The 22811-nt window shown below is 37.0% G+C and overlaps 1 protein-coding gene across 1 annotated transcript in view; it reads left to right on the top strand.

Moving 5' to 3' along the window:
* The first annotated feature begins 1927 nt into the window (after window positions 1–1927).
* Cr2 (complement C3d receptor 2) overlaps window positions 1928–22811 on the top strand; it is a 34391-nt gene continuing 13507 nt past the window's right edge. The window contains exons 1-19 of the mRNA XM_029477802.2: window positions 1928–2019; window positions 7268–7447; window positions 8818–8917; window positions 9273–9358; window positions 9886–10284; window positions 12211–12387; window positions 12752–12854; window positions 13485–13570; window positions 15030–15419; window positions 17468–17656; window positions 17740–17839; window positions 18082–18164; window positions 18431–18838; window positions 19492–19668; window positions 19742–19832; window positions 20120–20196; window positions 20723–21130; window positions 22188–22266; window positions 22582–22664. Coding sequence (XP_029333662.2) covers window positions 1962–2019; window positions 7268–7447; window positions 8818–8917; window positions 9273–9358; window positions 9886–10284; window positions 12211–12387; window positions 12752–12854; window positions 13485–13570; window positions 15030–15419; window positions 17468–17656; window positions 17740–17839; window positions 18082–18164; window positions 18431–18838; window positions 19492–19668; window positions 19742–19832; window positions 20120–20196; window positions 20723–21130; window positions 22188–22266; window positions 22582–22664 — 3274 coding nt within the window. The 5' untranslated portion in view covers window positions 1928–1961. The remainder of the gene's footprint in view (window positions 2020–7267; window positions 7448–8817; window positions 8918–9272; window positions 9359–9885; window positions 10285–12210; window positions 12388–12751; window positions 12855–13484; window positions 13571–15029; window positions 15420–17467; window positions 17657–17739; window positions 17840–18081; window positions 18165–18430; window positions 18839–19491; window positions 19669–19741; window positions 19833–20119; window positions 20197–20722; window positions 21131–22187; window positions 22267–22581; window positions 22665–22811) is intronic.

Below are 22811 nucleotides of genomic sequence, written 5' to 3'. Positions count from 1 at the left end.
CTCAAAATATAAAATTTCAATCTAATTGTGAAAAAACATATCAAACCAAACTGAGTGATGCTGGTAACCAGCCTTCATGATGGTGCCTCTTCATTTCTGACTCCCAGTATTCCCATTCATGCATAGTGTCTCTCTGGCACTGAGAAGGGTTGATATTTGTTATCAGTAGATTATTCTCAAAATATTACCACTGCTGGGGATTATGGAAGACATTCTGGCTTAGATCTTTTTTGATCTAGAAGAAGTTAGCTGCCATGAGGTGAGAATTTTCAGTTCCTGCTACCCAGCAGCCCAATGACCACATGCACATGGTGAAGAAATGAGGAATCCAGTCAACAGCAACTGGGCATCTTCCGTGTGACTTTTCCTGTCCCAATCAACTGGATGACTGTAGCGTAAGCTCTCATTTGGACCATAATATCAGGGGAGATGAAAAACTGCCAGTCTAGCTAAATTGCCTCCAAATCATGATAGTACATACTGGAAGGTACTATTTAGTCTCACTTAAGCCACTACTAATCGTAGGGTAATTTGTTACTGTACTGTATAGTAGACAAATGATTTAAGAGCCATTAAAAAAAATACTCTAACTATGTGTGGTTCAAAGATATCAAAAACTAACAACAAAAGAAACAACAAAATTCCAAGAGGTTGAGAGGGCTCTGTTTGTAAAGTTATTTGTCAAGCAAGCATAGGGTTTGAATTCAGATTTCTAGAATCTAGGTAAAAAGCTGCAGCCAATTTACCTGTAATCCTAGTGCAAGAGAGCCTGACACAGGCAGATGGAACTTACTGACCATCCAGTTTAGATAACCTGCAAGTTTAAGAGTTTAAGGGTCAGAGAGAGGCTTTGCCTCGAATAAGGGGGTGGAAAGCTGGCAAGAAAGACATTGATATTAGCTTCTAGTCTCCACACATCTTCATGTACATGTGCAAACCACATAACACACACACACACACACACACACACACACACACACACACACACACACCTCCTACTCCCAAAGATCTTTTTCAAATTAAAGAAAGAGACATGGAAACCAAATATATAACCCTGAAGTGTGGATGGTTTTGTTATTCTTATCATGCCATAACAAAGATTATTGAGATATTCATCAAAACTTGAAGACAGTAAAAAATTATGAAAAACTACCTTACCAATATTAGTGTCTTGTAATTGATCATTTTACTATAGTTATATTGTCCTTATTTTTAGGAAATACACATTAAAATACTTAAAGAAGAGATAAATGTCTGTAATTTATTTAAAAAGTCAGAAATAACAATTACATAACACAATTGTATAGTCAAAATATATACTTTTATATATCTTTATAACTATAGAGAGATAACATTTCTAAAATATTAACATTTAGAAAACCCCTTTACAGATATACAGAAATTTAAAATTTCACTGTTTACACTAGAGTAAAAAGATTGCAATGCCAGGCAGTGTTATTTCTGAATTTCCACTTTAAGTAAAATAAGCTGTTTTCTCAAACTGAGAGTTGATTACATTAATGGGGTTTGAAAATGAAAACTGGAACAAAACCCCAAACAGGTTTAAAGAATACAATACTGTAAATTAGCATATCATACGAACGTGTAGATCAATAGGCATGAGTATTATTTTGTGAAATTCTTGTTTCAGATGTAGGGGGTGGGGACGAAAAAGTTAATGTACTTGACTGCTCAATCAACAAAAAATAGGAAAGCCAGGCGTTGAGCAGAACCCAGCCTGAACCAAAAGCAGACTTCCCGGGGACCGCCCCTCTCTGCCTCTTCCGCCCCTAGTCACCTGCAGTTGTGCTTCACAAATCTTCAGTACCCAGCGCTGCCGCGCGGGAGCCGATGCTATTTAAGGGTCTGCTCCCCACTTCTTACAGTCAGCCGTCCTCTTCCTTTCCTTGCTACAGGCTCACAGCTCACAGAGCGCAACCTGCCATTGGACCGCTGCACACATGGGAGCCTTGGGTTCGCTCTGGGTTTTCTTCACTCTCATCACTCCAGGAGTTCTTGGTGAGCTGGGCAAGGGAGCTCAAATACGGGAATTCCACCAGGGCTGGGAAACTTTCTGTGCCTACACAAAGGCTAGAGGACAAAGCAGGGATGTGGGGCCAATGCTGGATACTTGGCTGTCCCTGACACCTTTGGAGATCCCTCTGTCTCCTGATGCAGAACGTCCCCACCTCTTCTGGGAGATGGATTATCACCATAGAAGGCTGAGACACTTATGGTCGCTTTGGAATGTGACTGCTGCATTGCTTGGGGGTTGCTTTGGAATGTGACTGCTGCATTTTTGGGGGGGGTGGCGTGGGGGGCTCTGCTCTCTTCTCCCTGGATTCCAGCCTCCAGGGAATTCATCAAGAGCTCACACAGTAGTGTCCCAGGCTGTGCTCAAGGATTACAGACCTGCATTTGCCTTTAGGCACGGAGCCCTGCTTCGTTTTTAAAAAGACTAACACCTGATTCTCCAATGTGGGTCTCAGATTTTTTTATCTTTGATAGTATGTTTAAAAACTATCTTCAGTTAGTTTTTAAAGTTGAACATAAATTAAAACTGTGACTTCTGTAGGTTCTCCTTCAGTGTTCTCTGTAAATGGTGTGAGTGTGTGTGTGTGTGTGGTGTTGTTTCACAGATTGGCTTGCTTTTAAAGTAGTACCATTTATTCTGGTAGTGAAGGGATCAGGTATAAGACATTTACTGCAAAAACCTCAATGCTGAGTAAATTTTGGCAAGTCTCAGTATAACTTGTTCTCATAGTGAATAAATTCATAGGTTGCTTACAGTAAACCTCAATGGCTGCGTGAATTTGGCAAGTTGGTTAGAGCCCTGACCCTCAGTTTTTCATATATAAAGTCAGAAATTAGCTGTGCTACCATCCCATGGAGGTGAAAGAAATCAGGAGCTGCCAAAGAAATTAAGTCAATTGGCACTTAACTGTTGACACTAAGTGTAGCAGTTAGCAGCTAAGGATGCATCTGGTTGTTATAGGGTCTGAATATTATGCATTACTTCTGCTACAATTTCTACTGGAAAATCAATTCTAGGGATGGCTGAACCTTATTTCATGTTCACTGATGAATGTTTTATGCTTAGTACAATACTTTGGTTAACATACATGAATCTCATTTAAAAAATATCATCCATATCCATCAGATAGGCCAGGAAACCCAGTATTAAGGCATTTGATGATAATTCTCAATAATGATTTCCCTACTTCTGCCTTCTGACCAACTTTTCAGATTTGTTTTTATTCTACATATAAATCCTCCATCTACTTCTACATGATTTCTAAATCATCTGTGTAAAGCCTTTTACATCTAAATAGTTAATCTCTCCCTGTCCTCCAGAAGAATTTTCAGTGTTAGTCACTACTCCGATCTTCACTCCAGATCCTAGAAAGATGTAAAGAGAGAAAAGAGACTCTCATGAAAATTCCTATCATGTAATAGCTTGTAGGCTAGCCTTTCTTTTTCTTTGAAAAATCATTAAATGTGTTTATTTGTTTATCATATGTGTGGGAGGTGTGTTCATTCAATGGCATGTGCTTGGAGGTCAGAGGACAACTCATAGGAGTTCGTTCTCTCCTTTCGAGTCGTGGGTTCCAGGGATTAAACTCGATTGGTCATCAGGTTTGACAGCAGTGCCTTTTTACCTGCTCTCTTTCACTTTCTGATTGGAGGAGAAACCAATCTCTGGAAATTCTGTACTGTGGCCTGGAAGGTGGGCAGTTTCAATACAGTGTGAGATCTCCTTACTAGAGATGAGACTTCTATTAACCCTCATGCACAAAGTTCTTGCTTCATTTTGACATGGAAAGTCACATTGTAAAGTTTCCTCTTCTGTAGTTTCCAGATCTTGTATCTCTCTTGGTCTGTATTGTTGAGTTTTATGAATTTAAATGTTTTTTCCATATTGTAGAAGATAATTTTTTGTCCTTATTTACAATTGATAATCACAGATTATTATTTGCTTAGAATAACTGGTAGAAGTCTCATCATGTTGTAAAGATATCTATCTTCACTGTTTTTCAGCCTTCATTTTTCATAGAGACTTTCTTGATGTTTTTCACAGAGTATGTAGTTGGGGAAATTGGTGGGAATTAATGGAAGAAACTAAAGAATTACAAAAGAGGAACCTACAGTAAGATCTAGCTCCTAACAGTGGTGACTCTTTTTCAATTCCCCAGTAGAAGCATGGAGTTAGAGAAGACTGATCTGGCTGTGGCCTTGGGAGTTTGGTGAATGTCTTTGAGTCAGCAGGCAACCACTGTTTAGCCTTCAGCTGTACCTGCCTCACACTTTTGTGGGAAAAATTTTTAAATTTGTAAATTTTCAGGTATATTTCTACTCTTGTAGGGTTTCACAAAGTGGCACTTTTTGTCTAGATTCCTCTGATCTGAATAAGAGTGAACTTCTGGATCTCTGCAAATAAAGTTAAGGAGGTAATATTCACTCTTATGTAGAAAATTATTTTTTTAGAGCCATACTCAAGTGTATGGATGTTGCAATGGCCTTTATTTCTTTTTTATTGGACATTTTCTTCATTTACATTTCAAATGCTATCCCCAAAGTACCCTATACCCTCCCCCCGCCCTACTCCCCAACCTACCCACTCCCACTTGCTGGCCCTGGAATTCCCCTGTACTGGGGCATATGATCTTCACAAGACCAAGGGCCTCTCCTCCCATTGATGGCCGACTAGGCCATCTTCTGATACATATGCAGCTAGAGACACAGTTCTGGGGGTACTGGTTAGTTTATATTGTTGTTCCTCCTATAGGGTTGCAGACCCCTTTAGTTCCTTGGGTACTTTCTCTAGCTCCTCCATTGGGGGCCCTGTGTTCCATCCAATAGATGACTGTGAGCATCCACTTCTGTACTTGGCAATGGCCTTTATTTCATTGCTAATGACAAGTTCTTTTCTCTGATATATTAGAAAGCTTTTACTAGCTATTTTGGGGTTTCTTTAGTTTGTTAAAATAAGAAAGCAAATATAATGAGAAGTAGAGTACTAGAGAGGTTGAGGCAGAAGGACTCTAAGATCAAGGTTATATAGTGAGACCTTATCTTATAAAGCCATAAATAATAAATAAGCAAGTTCAATGATGAATGAATATGTTTTTCTCTATATGATAAAGTTTAGTGATTAAGATAGTTATATAAATCAATTAAAGTGATTTGATTTTACAAGATCTTTGTGGTACTTTAGTTTCTTATGGTAAATGTTTTATTTATAAGATTTTTACTTGTAGGGCTGGAGAGATGGCTCAATAGTTAGAGCATTGTTGCTCTTGCAGTCAACCAGGGTTTGGTTCTCAGCATCCGGTTGGTGCTTCATAAGCACCTGTGACTCCAGTTCCAGGAGATCGATCACTCTAGTCAGGACTTTGCAGGCACTGAATACATATAGTGGACATATACATACACGTAGGCAAAACATTCTTAGACGTGAAATAAAAAATAAAATCTTCAAAAAATAAAATCTTTTAAAGATGCTTTTTACTTGTGCACTTCTGCTTTTATTTTAAAACCAGGGAGTATATTTTTTGTTTTTATTGTGTTCATTATTGTTGGAATGTACAATATATCCCACATGCTCATGTATTTGAATATTTGGTTTACAACTGATTTGTAGAACCTAGAGGTTATATTCCTTTTTTCACTTCTAGTCAAGCCTTTTTGTTTCCTGGTTGATGTCATGTAACCAGCAGCTGTTGGTCCCAACGGACTAAGCTGGTCTAGTCATGTACCTTCCCTACCATGATCAATGGTGTACCCTGGAGTATGAGGCAACTAATCTCCCTTCCCTTAAGTTGTTTCTGTCAACTATATATATATGACAATGATCAGAAAAATAATTGGTACAAATAATGGACACAACTTTCTTTCCACCCCCAATGTATAGAATTATTATTATTATCTTATAATTATTATACAAGGTTATCTAAGCCCATTCTCATACAACTATACAGTGCACTGCAATAATATACTACCTACTACCCTTCCACTCCTTAATCTTCTCCCCTCCCATTAATCCCCTTTGTTCTCAGACAGTTTACTGCTACTCTCAAATGTATATGAGAGAGAAGGGGGGTGTGAGAGAGAGAGGTTGACAGTGCACTTGATATTATCATCTCCACTTTCATCCATCTTCTAACAAACAACATAACTTCATTCTTCTTTATAGCTGAAAAAAGCACCATTGTATATATCACATTTTCTTAATCTATTCAGTTGCTGGCCATGTAGGTTGGTTCCATAACAGCCATTGTGAATAATACTGCAATAAGCATTGATGTGCAAATATATCTGTGATATTCTTCTGGGTAAACATTGACAAATGCTATAGATGATCATGTGGTAGATCTGTATTGAGTTTGTTGAAGAATCTCCAAACCAATTTTCATGGTGGCCAGATTGGTTTACATTCTCATTAGCAATGTAAAATTGTTCCTTTTTGTCTGTATCCTTACCAGCATTTGTTGTTACTTGTTTTCTTAAAAATAAAAAAAGGAAAAAAAAACTATTGTGAGATGGAATCTTAACACAGTTTTAATTTTTATTTCCCTGATGATAGGTGAGGCTGATTTTTTTTTTTATTGAACATTTGTACTTCATTTGAGAATGGAATGCTCATTCCATTAGCTCATTTATTGATGAAGGGTTTTGGGTGTTCATTTCTTTATATAGTCTAGATATTAATCAGATATCTAGTTAGCAAAGATTTTTTTCTCCCATTTTGTAGACTACCTTCCACTTTCTTTGCTTTTGATGTGCAGATGCTCTGCAATTTCATGAAGTCTCATTCATCGATTGTTGTGCTATTTGCTGAGCACCTGGAGAAAGCAACTGTATAGAGAGTGCTGCTGTCTTCCTTCACTGACCTCTATTACGTTCAGAGTTGTGTGTCTTACATTAAGTTCAGCATACTTATTCCTGAAGTTCTACATATGTTTCTTATATTTTCTGACCACACTGTGGAAAAAAAAGCAATCCATCCACAGTTTTTAATTACAGAATTATAAAAGGATGAAATTTTATGAAAAAAACTTTTCTCCAGATCCTCCTCTGAAGTATGTATTTAAAACCGTTTGAATTTCTTTATGTGTTCATCCAGACTAGAATGATTTTTTTCAGACAATATTTCTCCAAACAATATTACTTCTAAAGATCAAATTTGTTGGATAAATTGGTGACAAAAGAGAAGCAGAGAAACTTTAGCTTTTCTCAGCTTTGATATTTCTGTGGTCCTTATTTCTAGGTCAGTGTAAGTTGCTGCCAAAGTATTCTTTTGCTAAACCTTCTATTGTGAGTGATAAGTCTGAGTTTGCCATTGGAACAACTTGGGAATACAAATGTCGCCCTGGGTATTTTAGGAAGTCATTTATTATCACCTGCTTAGAAACCTCCAAGTGGTCAGATGCTCAGCAGTTCTGTAAACGTGAGTACTTCTACAAGCCATATTTGGCTTTATCACTTTATCTATGTAGAATAGTTTGCCATTTTCCAGACAAAAGACCAGTAAATTAATACGTTGTGGCAATATACCTCTCTGTTTTCTTTAACTTCTAAGTTTTCTGAGTACTAGTGTATAAGTCACCACCAAGGTTTATGCTATTGTCTTGAGATTAGATGTTGGTATACTAAAGAATATTAGTTTTATCTCATTCTTACTACATTCAATTCAAAAATAGTTTTTATTATCTAGAATGTGTGAAGCAGTAGAAAGTGCATCTTGTAAGGAGCAACAAAGATCACAGTTCTCTAGTGCACAGCTGAGAATGGAACACAAGGCACTGCACAGGTTAGCCACGCACTCTGTCACTGAAATACAGTCCCAGACTTTATGATGTTGTTTAGTAATAGAAGTAAACTGATGCTCAACTACAGAAAAATAAATGTTATTTGAGAAAATTAGGGAAACTGGGGTCTTCTTGGCAGAGGGCAAAATTCTGGAGAAAATACCTTTGGAAAAATGGAAAAATGTCAATATGGTTTGAGCAAATATAACTCTAGGATTGTATACTTTCTTTCCCATGAATCATGTCAAATCATCATGAGTTTGTAAGTGGGAAGTATGACATGACCATATTTATGCTGTAAAAAGGAAACACATGCCATGTTATGGAGGAGGTACTAGACCAAGCCAGGCAAGCATTAGAAAGGTAAATTTTGCCTCTCAACAATCCAGTAAAACTATAAAAATGCCAAAATAATGAGTTTGGAGAAAAATTTTGGAATACAGGCACTAAAATTTTGTACCTAAATGAATTAAATGAAGAATTAGAGGATGAGTTATAGGTAAGAAATGAGGACTGTAGGTTTTTAATACAGGAGACTTAGTAGATGATGCCTTTAGAAACTCACCTGCTTAGAAACCTCCAAGTGGTCAGATGCTCAGCAGTTCTGTAAACGTGAGTACTTCTACAAGCCATATTTGGCTTTATCACTTTATCTATATAGAATAGTTTGTCATTTTCCAGACAAAAGACCAGTCAATTAATATGTCATGGCATATATATCTCTCTGTTTTCTTTAATAGAATTTAATAAAGAGAAAATGGAGGCTTTAAAGTTAGAATTGACCACAAGTAAAGTTTTTCTACATGTACAGAAATTTAAACAATAGGTTTTGAACAGTGTTCAAAAATTGACTGCTCTTGAGAAAGTATATGTTTTACAAATCATAAAAATGCTTTGAGAAAAAAACATATGCAGCTTCAACAGCAAATCTAGTTAGTTAGGGGATCTAATAGAAAAACATAAAGTCTTCTTAACCCCAGCCCCAAATCCTGTTTTGTTTCCCTTGTAGGTAAACCATGTATGAATCCTCAAGACCCCCTCCATGGCTCTGTGCATATAAACACGGGTATCGAGTTTGGGTCAACAATTACGTATTCTTGTAATCAAGGGTGAGTAGGCAGGATGCCTTTGCAGGATTCATGGGTTCTGAAATAATAACCAGAAACCTTTTAATATGAGTAAATACAAAAGCTCGGTCTCTTTGACTTGCTTCAGAAATGACACTTCAGTCAAGAAGACCCTTAGAGAGAAAGAAGATAAAGCTACCCTTCTTCAATTTTAAGTCTCCAGTGCTATGAACTAGGAAGTCAGGTCTTTTCTGGCTATACTGTTGAATTTATTATATAAGTCCTTCTCTATCACTATTTCACTGTCTTACAAAATATTCTACCTTTTCTCATTCTTTAAGGTTTTTCTAAAGTGTAAGTGTAACTGGGATATGATGAGTCACCTCTTTGCTTCTAGATATCGACTCATTGGTGACGCGTCTGCTACATGTATTGTATCAGACAATACTGTAATGTGGGATAATGATGTGCCTCTTTGTGAATGTGAGTAAAATGATCTTTTTATAGCATCCTACTAAATTTCTCTTATCCCCTTCTAAAGGAAACTGAGCATCTGCACGTAAAAATGAGTGCTTGGGATTTTACTAGGCTTGAGTTGTTGTGAACCCAACTCTGACTGATTTCCTTCCATGACTTCTAATTCTATCACACTTTTCAATTAATATTATTTTATGGTATTATTTAACAGTGAGTATATTCTTAAGTTTAAAATATTCATTATATTATACACTGACAAAAGTAACCATTCAAAAGTAGTTCACCCCAAGAAGCCTATAGTGCCAGAATCTCTGTATTTTGAGCTCATAGCCTTTGACTTTTCAATCAGCTGGTTCCATTTATTTTCCTTTCTGGCTTATTTGTTACTTTGATTAGAATATAGAATTTCAATATTATGTATAACTTGTAGGTAAAGATTAAGCTCTTTTTCTGGGAATGAAGACTACATTTTTTAAAAAAAAATGTAACATTCCAATGCCTTCTCTCTTTTCTTAACTACTTCCCTCCAAAAGCTATTCCTTGTGAGTCACCTCCAGCCATCTCCAATGGAGACTTCTACAGCAGCAGCAGAGACAGCTTTTTCTATGGGATGGTAGTAACTTATTATTGCCATACTGGAAAGAATAGGGAAAAACTGTTTGATCTGGTGGGTGAGAAGTCAATATATTGTACCAGCAAAGACAATCAAGTTGGCATCTGGAATAGTCCACCTCCTCAGTGTATTCCTAGAGTCAAGTGTCCAATACCAGAAATTGAAAATGGACTAGTGGAGTCTGGATTTAAACACTCCTTCTTCTTAAATGATACAGTAATATTTAAGTGCAAATCTGGCTTTACCATGAAAGGCAGCAGAATAGCATGGTGCCAGCCAAACAGCAAATGGAGCCCTCCACTGCCAACATGCTTCATGGGTAAGTTGGGCCAGAAACATTGCATATTTATAAATAAAAATATAAGTTCTTCAGAATACACACATGGTACCTACAGAAAGAATAGAAGGACTATGTGACTGGATTTCTAGGATCAAAAACTTGAAAGTAAACTTTAGAAGTAATATCTATCTAAAGCTTTACTAATCCATGATCATGGGAGGTCTCTAGCTGTTAAGGGGATGGGGATTTTATTTCATTCCAGAACAGTATTATAATTACAAGAAAAAGTATAACACACTTTAAAAAAAAACAATGTAATGTTTAAAAGTAAAATTATGAGACACAAAACTCTTTGAAGAAAATAGATATAATACTTAGGAACACTGGAATAGTCAACATGTTTTGGATAAGACCATTAAAAATATAGAAAACAATGTCAAAAACAGACTAACTATATTATATAGCAAACAGTTTCTCTACAACAAATGAAACAATGGGATAAAAAGAATAATACAGAGTGAGAGAAAATATTTCCAAACTATACATCTGACAAGGAATTAGTATTCAGCACTTATAAGGGACTGAAAGAACTTAATAGCAGAACAGAAATCTAACATCAAAATGGACATTAATAATTTTTCCAAAATAAAATGGACAGCAAATATATGGTAAATGTTTATGATTACTAATCATCATAAAAATGCAAATCAAACCACAATGATGTATGACTTCTTCATTTAAAATGACTCATCAAAAAAAATTGAACTAGAAAGACGGTTCAATGCATAAAGTGCTTGTTGTACAAGCATGAAGATGTGATTTTAACAATGGAACCTATGTAAAAAGCCAAGTGTGATGGCAAGCGCTTTTGATCCTATAGTTAGAGGGGGCAGAGACAGACAGGTTCCTAAGGCGTACAGACCAGCCAGTCTAGCTTAGTTGGTGAGCCACAGTTCCCACTAAGAACCTTTGTCTCATAAAACAAGATAATCTCCTCTATATGCATATGTATTGATGCACAACACCACAAAAACACACATGTAAGCATGAGGACTTAGCCCACTTCTACACATATAAAGACCCATCCATTACACAATATACCAAATGCTGTTAAGAATGCAGATAAAAGTCAGATTAGATAGAAGAAATAAGTTCTGGTGTCCCTACAAACAGTACAATTACTGCTATATATTATGACAGTTTGTATGTATATTTTCAATCTAGAATAAAGGAATTTGAAAGTTTGCAAAGGAATAATAAGTTTTAGAAGATATTTAGATATTATACAATATCACATGGTATCTCATAAATATATATGATTATGTTCTTTAAAGAATAAAAGTAATTTTCAAACATAGTACAAAAGTTGATCATTAGAGTTTTTAATGATTTTATTATATTTAAATGAGGCTAAAATAAACTCTCCATTGTATTAACCATATTAATAGATTTCCATCAAACTTTAGCTAAGATAAAAATTTGATTCAAAATTCTGTAGACATCATGTTGATGCTGAAAATGTAATTTTGTGGAAAAAAGTTGGTAGTTATTTTGAGCCTGTGGCTCCCATTCTCCCCTTCTCTTCTTAATGTGAATTGTTTGCCTCTGTAAAAGCAACAAAGCCTCCTTAATCTTGCTTTTTTGGAGCAAAAAGGACACGGAAGATTTGGGTGGGGAAAGCATGTGTTTGATTCTTTATCTACCCTATTGGTAGAAGGGTCTCTCAGAGTTTTTAGTTGAATAAAGTGAAAAATGAGCTAAGAGTAGTGTTACCTGGAATGGATGAAACCAGAGAAAGTAGATGGACACATGGCCTTCCAAAGTGTGACACGTTGGAGAAGGATACATTAATCCCAACCCATGGCCTCTCTTTCTGCCTTAGTGTGGTAGATAGCTATAAGTAGTAAACAATACAGTTCTTATTGAAAAAAATAAAAGGACTTTTTGGTCCTGTTCTTCTTGTAGGATGTCTACCACCTCAAAATATCCTCCATGGTGATTATAACAAAAAGGATAAGGAGTTCTTCTCTGTTGGCCAGAAAGTGTCATATAGCTGTAACCCTGGCTATACTCTCATTGGAACTAACCTCATGGAGTGTACATCCTTGGGAACCTGGAGCAATACCGTCCCAACATGTGAAGGTGCCTAGAGCTTAAACCCTGTTAACCTCAATGGTTTCCTTACTCCTCATGTACTGTGGGGTGCTGGTCGTGGGGTAGTAAAGGGGGTGGGAGAGATGACCCAGGTCCCTCCAGAGCTCCGGTGCTCTGGGTGGGCAGAAGTGGTTTGCGTCTGGCTGTGGGATGCCACAGAACCCGAGTACGCGGGGGTAGAGAGGGAGCAGTCTGGGGTCCCTAGGACTCATGGAGTCCAGGGATGACAGGTCCTAGCTCTTGGGCATCATAGGAAGTCACTGAACACCGAGGACGTACCTTTAGCTTTAGCTCTGTTAAACTCAACAGTTTTCTGACTCTTCATGTGCAAGCCTTCTCTTTTCTTTCCTAGTGAAATCATGTGATGCAATTCCAAACCAACTTCTCCATGGCCGTGTGTTTCTTCCCTCTAACCTCCAACTTGGGGCAGAGGTTTCCTTTGTTTGTGACTTAGGGTGAGTGTGAAGTGATAGGACCTGCACTGATTGTTTCCCATAATGATTGCAAAGTATGAGTTCTGAAGATAGTTAAATTTTTACTGTCTTATTATTTTCTTAACTTTTCTTAACCTTTTCTGACTAAGAACTCTGCCATCCACCAAAACCTTTTTATTTTTTTTTTCCACGTGTATATATTTTGTGCTTGACCAGCAAAAGTAGGAATTAACATTTCATCATCTGGAAATGCAAAGTTTTGGTACACAAATTAAGGCTCCTATATGGGAAATGAATATAAAATTTGGACTTAGTGAGACTTGTTGGAGTAAAATTGGGAAACAGTGTCTTCCTTATTTTATCTATATGAACTGAGACCATTTCCCTGAAGATGATCAAGATAATGTTGACATTTGGGTGCCAAAAAGGAGAGGAGGAATTCAAAAGAAAAGATGCATTTTTAGTATGTGTTTATCCATTATTGGTTCACTGCATAGCGAATCATATTCACAAGTAGCTGTGAGCGTTTTCTTAAGCCAGAAATATTTTAGAATGCATTGCACCCCACGAACACGTGAGGGACGTGACTTGCTCTGTGTAATTGACAAGTGGTTTGCTCTAGTGGTGATCTGCTGCTCCTTATTGTTTAAGGTTCCAGTTAAAAGGCAAACCTTCTAGTCAGTGTATCCCAGAAGGAGAGACAGTAATCTGGAATAATAAGTTTCCTGTCTGTGAACGTGAGTAGAAAATAAAAATAATCAAATATGGATCTTGTCTCTTGACTCTGTATTTCCATACAGATATTAAATATAATAACTCAGGGTTAGGGCTACTCTAACCAAATTATGCACTTTAAACAAATAATTGCCACTGTCCACTATTTAAAAATGCAGAAAAAGCATTACATTTGTTCACTTGTTAACATACTATGTTGTGATTCTATAAATAAAATAATAAAGGCTCTGGAAAGCTACCTGTATCAAAACCAAGCACAACTCTTTCTAGTGTAATAAAATATTGGTTATGCCTTCATATGTCATGTCTTGTACTGAAGAGTTCTATGTACTACAAAGTGGACATTAATGAAATACAGACATTGACAACTTTCTTTTCTTTTAAATTAATTTATTTTTATTTATCTGTTTATTCAGTTTTTACTTATTCACTTTACATTCTGCTTACTTCCTCCTTCCGGTCACCCTCTCCCACAATCCTCCCCACTTTCCTCCTTTTCTGAGTGGGTGGAAGTCCCCCTGGGTTTCTTTCCACCCTGGCACATCAAGTCTCTGTGGGGCTAGGCTGATCTGCTCCCACTGAGGCCAGACAAGGCAGTCCACTTAGAAGAACATATCCCACATACAGGCAACAGCTTTTGGGCTAGCCCCCACTCCAGGACAACTTTTTCTTTATTTCCAAGAAAAGATGAGTATGTGTCATATTAGCTGCGAACAATTAATTTCTTTCATGCCACTAGGATATATAAAGAATATGAGATCATTACTCAAAACATCATTTTTATGGTTTTCTCAAAGGAATCTGTCCTTAAGGGATCACTTGACCTGTAAGGAGGCTGCAATGTCCTTGGTGACAGTATCTAATGTGACTGTGCTACCTGCAATCTGGCTGTGTGTTTCCAACAGGCACTGAGTAACTCGTATGTTCCTGATCATTCACATGCTTTTGTCTCACTGTATTCTCACCATACCTTATGAAACATGAACTGCACTATAGACTGGGACTCTGAGGCTGAAGGAGGATACAACTTGCCTAAGGTCATATAGCTATTGAAGGACAGCAAGGATTTGAAATCATGACTATTGAGCCCAAATGTCAACAGTCCATGTTAACTTCCTACATGCAATTAGCATGTCATTTACATATTTAAAGTTTGCCTTTCATTTATTAAAATTGTTTGGAGTGAAAATCTGTAAAAACAATCCCTGAAACTACATGTTAGACAGATTTGAGACCAATTCTATTTCTTTGTTGTCTGATTAAGGTGATTTATATTCATTTCTTTGCTGATGGTTGAAAAAGGTAAGAATTTGGAAATAAACAAACTAAAAGTAGAACCATAGCAAAGCATTTGATTTCTAAATACATTTCTGGAAAAGTGATTTGATTTATACTTGAAATTTTTATTTATTTTTTTTTAAATGATCAGTATGCTTACATGGTTCCTTTTCTATTTTTCAGAGATTTCTTGTGACCCTCCTCCTGAAGTCAAAAATGCTCGGAAACCCTATTATTCTCTTCCCTTAGTTCCTGGAACTGTTCTGAGGTACACTTGTTCACCTAGCTACCGCCTCATTGGAGAAAAGGCTATCTTTTGTATAAGTGAAAATCAAGTGAATGCCACCTGGGATAAAGCTCCTCCTATATGTGAATCTGTGAATAAAACCACTCGTTGCTCAAATCCCATAGTACCAGGGGGCTTCATGAATAAAGGATCTAAGCCACCATTCAGACATGGTGATTCTGTGACATTTACCTGTAAAGCCAACTTCACCATGAAAGGAAGCAAAACTGTCTGGTGCCAGGCAAATGAAATGTGGGGACCAACAGCACTGCCAGTCTGTGAGAGTGGTAAGTAGGAAATTAAAACAAGTCAGAGTCCTGGGGTCTGCCAGCTTGTGAGAACATTGAGTGTGGAAGCAAAGCTACATCAAAGGCTGGGGCCTGCCAGCCAGAGAGAATGCTGAGAGGAAGTAAAGTCTCACTGAAGACTAAGGTCTTCCACGTATGGGCAGACCATTTGTTGCATGCTCCTGCAGGAAGAATTGTATGGGTCTATGAGTTGCAGAGACATGAGCTGGTGTGGAATAGCAAGTGAAAGAGGAAAATGATGGCTTTCTGCTCTTTCTTAGTTGTAAGGATTATAACTATTCGTTTGAAACAAATTAATCAAGTAAAAGTTTAAAATAATTAATGGAACTATTAACCAAACAAAACATCCTTGGGGAAATCTTCCAAGGATGAGGAGCTAGTGGGAACTGTGAGAATCAGGTGTCTGTGGGAAATTTGGAATCTGGGAGCAAAAATATGCCCAGTGGATTTAAGATTCATCTGTTGATATCTGTTCACTGTAGTCTGAAACAATGGCCTTCTCTGTGTCCTCTGCAAACATGTTCACAAGTGATTTACCCTTTATTCTTTTTTTAAAACAAACAATTTTTATTGGATATTTTCTTCATTTACATTTCAAATGCTATCCGCTTTCCTAGTTTCCTCTCCGAAAATCCCGTATCCCCTCCGGAAAATCCTGTATCCCCCCCCCCCTTGACCTCCAATTCACCCACTACTGCTTCCTGGCCCTGGCATTCCCCTATACTGGGGCATATAATCTTTGCAATACCAAGGGCCTCTCCTCCCAATGATGGCTGTCTAGGCCATCCTCTGCTACATATGCAGCTATTCAAACCATCTCCTAGGTTGTAGCATTTCAAATCAACTAACGTTATAAATAAGGACTATTGTGAATGTTTATTCTCATTTTATCTGGTTAATATTGCTAATGAATCTAAATCCAAAGTTTAATTCTGAAAGCATAGAAATTGTCAGTATTTGATAAAATTATACTATAAAAGTTTAATAGAGGAAATGTTGATAAATTCTAAATAGATCAGAGAAGTTATGAATACTATATTGTTTAAAAACATAATTATCTCTAGCCTAGTAACACAGAAATACAATCTTAACTTCTCAGTAGGCTGCAATGAAAGCGTTATTAGTTCACGGCCTGCCTGGGTACACTATAATTTTAAAGCTGCCTGGACAATTTAGCCAGACCTTGTAGCAAAATGAAAAGTAACAAAAGGGATTGTGTATATAAATCAATGACAGAGTACTTGCCTAGTTCAATCCCAAGTACCTCAAATTATATTTATTTAACTTATATATCAGTAGATTAACTAACCAGTAGACAAATGGACAGTCTTAGAGGAAAGTATTCTTTAAGATAGTCTCAAAATGGATTATTTATGGAAAACAAAAGTGAAAGATGTAGGTGACTCTCTCTCTCTGTCTCTCTCTCTCCCTCTCTCACACACACACACACACACACACACATATATATATGTAAATGGAAAAATATCAAAGATTATTGTGCTATGCAATAAAATGGAGTTAGAATAGTATGTGTGCTAAACATAATGTACATATTTCTATACATGTTATAAATATGATACCAAAAAGTTGTACTAGTAATATCTGTCAGGATAATCCTCTGAATGGTAGGCTTTAAGCTTAACCTTTCTAGAAACCGAAATTTTCCTCAAGACAAATGTAATCCATATAATATAATTAAAGATGAAATGATACAATAAATCTTGGTATGGTGGTACACACCTTGAATCTCCACACTTGGGAGGTGGATCTTTATGAATTAAAAGTTTGCCCGGTTTGCACAGAGAGTCACATGCCAAGCAGGGCTAACTAGTAAGCCCATATGTATCTCCCTCACTCCAAATTGTAATCGCTTTTGCACAAATGGAAATAATTAAGCCACATCTGCTTGAGAATGAATTGAAAGTTAATGATGACTGGTTACCACAGAATGCATTCTATGTACTTAGCTACATTTAGAAGTATGTATCATCTGATTGATGGCTTTCCCCCTATGTGTACGTATAAAGATTTCCCTCTGGAGTGCCCATCACTTCCAACGATTCATAATGGACACCACACAGGACAGCATGTTGACCAGTTTGTTGCGGGGTTGTCTGTGACATACAGTTGTGAACCTGGCTATTTGCTTATTGGAAAAAAGACAATTAAGTGCTTATCTTCAGGAGACTGGGATGGTGTCATCCCGACATGCAAAGGTATCTTACATTTACTATCTATTTGAGGCTGACCTGATATAGGCCATGGTTTATTTATTATTCTTACAATTTTTTTTTCTTAGAGGCCCAGTGTGAACATCCAGGAAAGTTTCCCAATGGGCAGGTAAAGGAACCTCTGAGCCTTCAGGTTGGCACAACTGTGTACTTCTCCTGTAATGAAGGGTGAGTATCAGAGGTTCTCTAAAATTTAATGTTCTTGGATTATATGTGCCTGCTGTGAACTATGATGCCTACAGAAAGAGCATGGATAAGCCTGGAATAATCTGGAATAAGGTGGTGAAAGAGAATACTGATAAAAGAATATCTGTACAGTTTAAGTGGACTCTTCATAGATTTGAAGTCAAGCCTGTCAGTTTTATAGCACAAACTGCCTAATAGTACCAAATTCTAAACCTTGTCTTCAGGTACCAATTACAAGGACAGCCCTCTAGTCAGTGTGTAATTGTTGAACAGAAAGCCATCTGGACTAAGAAGCCAGTATGTAAAGGTAGGTACATACTATGTCCTTGACTTTTCTATAAGCATGTACTTTTTCCTCTATAAGCAAAGATAGATAGATAGATAGATAGATAGATAGATAGATAGATCAATGGATGGATGATAGATAGACAGATGATAGATAGATAGATAGATAGATAGATAGATAGATAGATAGATAGATTTTAAATTTTAAAACCACATTTGTAATTATATTGCATTAGCATACTGAATGACTCAGCAGTTTCAAAGATCACTGTCCTTTACCATCTCTAGAAATTCTCTGCCCACCACCTCCACCTGTTCGTAATGGAAGACATACAGGCAGCTTTTCAGAAAATGTACCATATGGAAGCACAGTTACCTACTCCTGTGACCCAAGCCCAGAGAAAGGAGTGAGCTTCACTCTTATTGGAGAGAAGACTATCAATTGTACTACTGGTAGTCAGAAGACTGGGATTTGGAGTGGCCCTGCTCCATATTGTGAACTTTCAACTTCTGCAGTTCTGTGTCTACAACCGAAGATCGAAAGAGGGCAAATGTTATCTATTTCGAAAAATAGTTATTCATATAATGACACTGTGGAATTTTCTTGTGAACCTGGCTTCACCTTGAAGGGCAACAGGAGCATTCGATGCAATGCCCATGGCACATGGGAGCCACCGGTACCAGTGTGTGAAAAAGGTAGGTGCCTAATATGCAAAATTGAATCATTTCAAAAAGTGAGAGGAAGGGTCTATGGACTTTACATAGGGCCCTTTTAGTACCTATACTTTTAGTCATGATTGTGGTACAAATTATAAAGAAGGCTTTCTTTAGCACCCTCTTACCTCTGTGGAAAATTCACCAGAATTTACTAATTTATCCATTTCTTTAGGAAATATGAGAGCACGATCTCTTGTTTGTCCTAACAATCACTTTTAAAAAGAAAGTCAACAAGCTTTCACCTAGGGTATATATTAAAATATTCCATAAGGTCTTCTAAGATAGTTCCTTCAGATAGTTCCATGTAATGGCTCATGCCAAAATTGCTATGATTTGGGAGCTGATGATATAAGAAGATGGTGAATTTGAGATCAGCTTGGGGTACAGAGTAAAATCCTGTCTTTAGAAAAAGTAAAAGAAAGAGTTGGAGAAATAGGAGGTAAGTTACGGCAAACAGGAACGAAACAGCCTGAGTATAGAAAAAAAAGAGGATTGAGAAATTACATGAGAAACACAAAATACCCTCCATTCCAGACAACTGCCATGCAAATGGTATTATCATATTAATTTTTACTTCTTTGGCTCAGTGTTTTTTATGCTAAAATGTTTTATTTTATTTGTTTTTCATTTAGGATGTCAGGCTCCTCCTAAAATTATCAATGGGCAAAAAGAAGATAGTTACTTGCTCAACTTTGATCCTGGTACATCCATAAGATATAGCTGTGACCCTGGCTATTTACTGGTGGGAGAGGACACTATACATTGTACCCCTGAGGGGAAGTGGACACCCATTCCTCCCCAGTGCACAGGTACTATGATGCAATTACAGATATTTTGCTCAAGATTGTCTGGTGTTGTTACTCATTCTATCTTCTTTCTTAGTTGCAGAGTGTAAGCCAGTAGGACCACATCTCTTTAAGAGGCCTCAGAATCAGTTTATTAGGACAGCTGTTAATTCTTCTTGTGATGAAGGGTAAGTGAAACATGTCTCATTCTGAATGATGTCTGTCCCATCAGTACGCACTGTAAACTGTGTATAAGAGTTCATTAAAAAGGTCTTCCCCCTGTCATATGCTCACAGATTCTTACAATATTTTTCTATGCATGAGGATTATGCAGTTAATGGATGATGTTGAGGTTGGCTATATTTTATTCTTGTTGTGTTTTGTCCTAAAATTTGTCAGTCTGCCTCTAGATCCCATAATGCTTGCTTAGTTTATTGTAATCATGTGGTCAAATGATATGGCTCTTTGTCTCCAGGTTCCAGTTAAGTGAGAGTGCTTATCAACTGTGTCAAGGTACAATTCCTTGGTTTATAGAAATCCATCTTTGTAAAGGTGAGTAACAAAATTGATAGAGGATTTAAAGTGATATAAGATTGATAAGTTTCCAATGTTAGACCTATACTATGGGAATTACTACATTATTTTGTCAAGATTTATATTATCTATTTTGCCACCTTTCTTTTGTCACCTCTTTCTCTAATCAGTCAAATTCCGTGTACTTAGTACCTAGTTTATGTTGTGGTTTAGGATGTTCGGAACATAGAGAGATCACTCTATTGGAGCCACAATTCCTACTTTGGGTTGTGTCAAGGTTTAGTGAAGAGATAGGAGATTGGTGTCAAATATGAACTCAGATTCTGTTCCTGATGTCTAATACTTGTATAACCTTTGGCAACATATATAACTTTAATTTAAATTTTACTTACAATGAAATTTGCTTAAATCAAAATTTATATACACAACAAGGTTTAATCACAGCATGAGCGCACCATTCACATCCTCCAGAGAAATAACATGGTGAGAAATGCTGCACTTCAAACCCTTGGTCAGATGTATACAGTATCTTTCATATCCCTAGAAATCACCTGCCCACCACCTCCTGTTATCCACAATGGGACACATACATGGAGTTCCTCAGAAGATGTCCCATATGGAACTGTGGTCACATACATGTGCTATCCTGGACCAGAGGAAGGCGTAAAATTCAAACTCATCGGAGAGCAATCCATCCACTGTACAAGTGACAGCAGAGGAAGAGGCTCCTGGAGTAGCCCTGCTCCTCTCTGTAAACTTTCCCTCCCAGCTGTCCAGTGCACAGATGTTCATGTTGCAAATGGAGTCAAGCTCACTGACAATAAAGCCCCATATTTCTACAATGATAGTGTGATATTCAAGTGTGATAATGGATACATTTTGAGTGGAAGCAGTCAGATCCGGTGTAAAGCCAATAATACCTGGGATCCTGAAAAACCACTTTGTAAAAAAGGTAAAAAGGCAAAGCCAATGGAAATTTTAAAAGATATTTACTTATTTATATAATTTTTATGTTTTTAAATTGAATTGAGGGGCTGGAGATAAAATTTGGTGCCTTGCACAAACTAGTTAAGTATGAGCTATACCTCCAGCTTTAGTCTTTTTTTTTTTTTTTTTAGAAATCTGCCTGCCTCTGCCTACCGCCACCACTACCCGGCTGAGAGGAGACTCTTCTTCTTTTTTTTTTTTTTTTTAAAGATTTATTTGTTTATTTATTTAATATGAGTACACTATAGCTGTCTTCAGACACACCAGAAGAGGGCATCAGATCTTATTACAGATGGTTGTGAGCCACCATGTGGTTGCTGGGAATTGAACTCAGGACCTCTGTAAGAGCAGTCAGTGCTCTTAACCACTGAGCCATCTCTCCAGTCCCCAGCTTTAGTCTTATTTATTACCTTCCACTCAAAACAAAACATAGATTACTTTCATCTATTTGAAAGAAAGTTATAAATCTGTTGTACTGTGATCTTTGCATAAATGTACCCTTGGATTTAGAACATATTCAAGATATATAATGAGAAGACCTTTGAAAGCAGTCTCATACCAAGAAGAAAGACAGCTCAGTAGCTGAAGGAACATTCACATTATGGTCAGGATCTCACAGTCCTGAAGGCAGACAGTGGATAGGTTTGTTCTTCAACACGTATCCAGGATCACAAATATAACAGAAACCTTCTATGATGGATGAGAGCTATGCCTTCAAGGTTTCAAATTGGCACCATCTGTTGTGTTCTTACAGTTCTCTAATAGAATGCTTGTCATTGGTGGTTATGTGTGATGTTTGTTCTCCAGGCCACCACCCTCTTAGTCCCCCCCCCCCCCATATATATGACTCTGGGATAACTTGTGACCCTTGCAATAAGCCATGGAAACAAATCCACCCATTGTCTTCAGGACAATAGATTCTTATAGATTCTTGGACATAATGTGAAGGTTCTTTTGGTTCCTGAGTCATCTTTCTTTTAGCTATGAGGAATCTAAAAGCAATCTCAACTTTGTCTCTCCAGAAGGATGTGAACCTATGAGAGTACATGGCCTTCCAGATGATTCACATATAAAACTAGTGAAAAGAACCTGTCAAAATGGGTGAGTTTTAAGAAAGAATGCCCACCTCATTTTGTATATTAATTCTACCCACAGCTTGTTTTGGTTAAAACTGTTTGGAGATTCCTCAATGTTCCTACACACATGGTCAAATTAGCAGCTCCTGCCTGGTTTTTTTTGACATGGGAAGGGCTTTTATGAGTGCTTCTTATGTATAAATAATTTTCTGATTTGGATGACAGAAAGTTTAAGTTTCTCTGTGCCAAGGGGCTCATTTAGAAATATCTCTATAGCTGTACTTTTTATGATGAAGAAGTAAAATATTGAGAAGAAATGTAATATAACATCTTTTTCTAGGTACCAGTTGACTGGATATACTTATGAGAAGTGTCAAAATGCTGAGAATGGTACTTGGTTTAAAAAGATTGAAGTTTGTACAGGTAAATTATGGACATGGGAGAAGCCAACCATAGATTAGAGAGTTAGAAAAGGAAAATCAATTAATGGAGGGCAAGCTTACAACTACTTTAATAGTTTATACTTTTTCTTGCTATGTATAAGACATGGTAAATCTTTTAGTTTTGATC

Source organism: Mus caroli, unplaced genomic scaffold, assembly GCF_978045245.1.
Source record: "Mus caroli unplaced genomic scaffold, Mus_caroli_1 scaffold_1, whole genome shotgun sequence".
In the NCBI taxonomy this organism is placed as follows: domain Eukaryota; kingdom Metazoa; phylum Chordata; class Mammalia; order Rodentia; family Muridae; genus Mus; species Mus caroli.
This window is presented reverse-complemented; position numbering and strand designations above follow the sequence as displayed.